Source organism: Sinocyclocheilus grahami, unplaced genomic scaffold, assembly GCF_001515645.1.
Source record: "Sinocyclocheilus grahami isolate Dianchi unplaced genomic scaffold, SAMN03320097.WGS_v1.1 scaffold436.1, whole genome shotgun sequence".
Taxonomy (NCBI): Eukaryota; Metazoa; Chordata; class Actinopteri; order Cypriniformes; family Cyprinidae; genus Sinocyclocheilus; species Sinocyclocheilus grahami.
This window is the reverse complement of record NW_015505615.1, coordinates 356,632-357,925: the sequence shown is the minus strand read 5'-3', so window position 1 is coordinate 357,925 and position 1,294 is coordinate 356,632. Positions and strand designations below refer to the sequence as shown.

At 46.3% G+C, this 1,294-nt stretch overlaps 1 protein-coding gene across 3 annotated transcripts in view; it reads right to left on the bottom strand.

Annotated features, from left to right (window-relative positions):
- Window positions 1-1,294, bottom strand: part of LOC107551874 (protein IWS1 homolog) — a 20,906-nt gene that overhangs the window by 9,873 nt on the left and 9,739 nt on the right. For all 3 annotated transcript variants that reach the window (XM_016233638.1, XM_016233637.1, XM_016233639.1), the window contains exons 12-13: window positions 922-1,039; window positions 725-836 (exon numbers count right to left, since the gene is read on the bottom strand). In XM_016233638.1, coding sequence (XP_016089124.1) covers window positions 725-836; window positions 922-1,039 — 230 coding nt within the window. The remainder of the gene's footprint in view (window positions 1-724; window positions 837-921; window positions 1,040-1,294) is intronic.

The window sequence follows — 1,294 nt, the reverse complement described above, 5'->3', positions numbered from 1 at the left end:
CATCAGTGTTAGAAACATTGTTGAACTTGAGATGGTATAGAAGGGCCGTGCTCTCACACACACACACTCTCACAAATAGACACACACACACATCAGTGTTAGAAACATGGTTGAACTTGAGATGGTATAGAAGGGCCGTGCTCTCTCACACACACACACACACACACACACACACTCACACACTCTCACAAATAGACACACACACACATCAGTGTTAGAAACATTGTTGAACTTGAGTGTGTGTGTGTGAGAGAGAGAGAGTGTGTGTGTGAGAGAGAGAGAGTGTGTGTGTGAGAGAGAGAGAGTGTGTGTGTGAGAGAGAGAGAGTGTGTGTGTGAGAGAGAGAGAGTGTGTGTGTGAGAGAGAGAGAGTGTGTGTGTGAGAGAGAGAGAGTGTGTGTGTGAGAGAGAGAGAGTGTGTGTGTGAGAGAGAGAGAGTGTGTGTGTGTGAGATGGTATAGAAGGGCCGTGCTCTCACACACACACACACGTCCGGCTCTTCCCGCCTCTCAGACATCTGAGGCTCACTTACACGCCACAGGAAGAGGAAGAGGAAGAGGAAGGAGGGACAGAATGACAGTGAGGGGTGACAGATGATTGACAGGTGAGTGTGTGTGTGTGTGTGTGTGTGTGTGTGTGTGTCTGTCAGTGTGTGTGTCTGTGTCTCTGGGTGTGTGTGTCTGTCAGTGTGTGTGTCTGTGTCTGTGTCTGTGTCTCTGGGTTACCTGAGGCGTCTACGCGGGGCGATCTGCTGGTCCAGGTCTCTCTGCTCTCTCTCTTCTCGTGTCATTCCCTTGTAGTTGGACGATAAACCGAAGATGGGCCGCGACCACTCGTCTGCACACACACACAACACACACATCATCGCAGGAACACACACTCAGACGGACACAGATCTACTGCAGTCAGAGTGTGTTCGTACTGATGAGTTTGAGCGCGAGGTCTTTGTTCGCTCGAGACTCTTTCGGGTGTTTGTAGAGGTACATGACAGCTCGGCCGATTCCACTGAGCTTCAGTGTCTCCTGACTCACGCTGGGCAGCTGAGAACAAACACACGTCTCATTACTACCTTCAGTATATATATAGATTGTTTGTTCTTTTTACTGTTAATATAGTACAAGTTCACTAAACAGATTAGAGACACAGGAGAACTGCAGAAAAATACTGTACCCTCTCTAAGCCCATCCCAAAAAAACAAACATCCAAAAAATGTGATTAAAATGAATATAAATAAATAAATGAAAGAAAGAATGTATATTATATATGTGTGTGTGTGTGTGTATAATATATATATA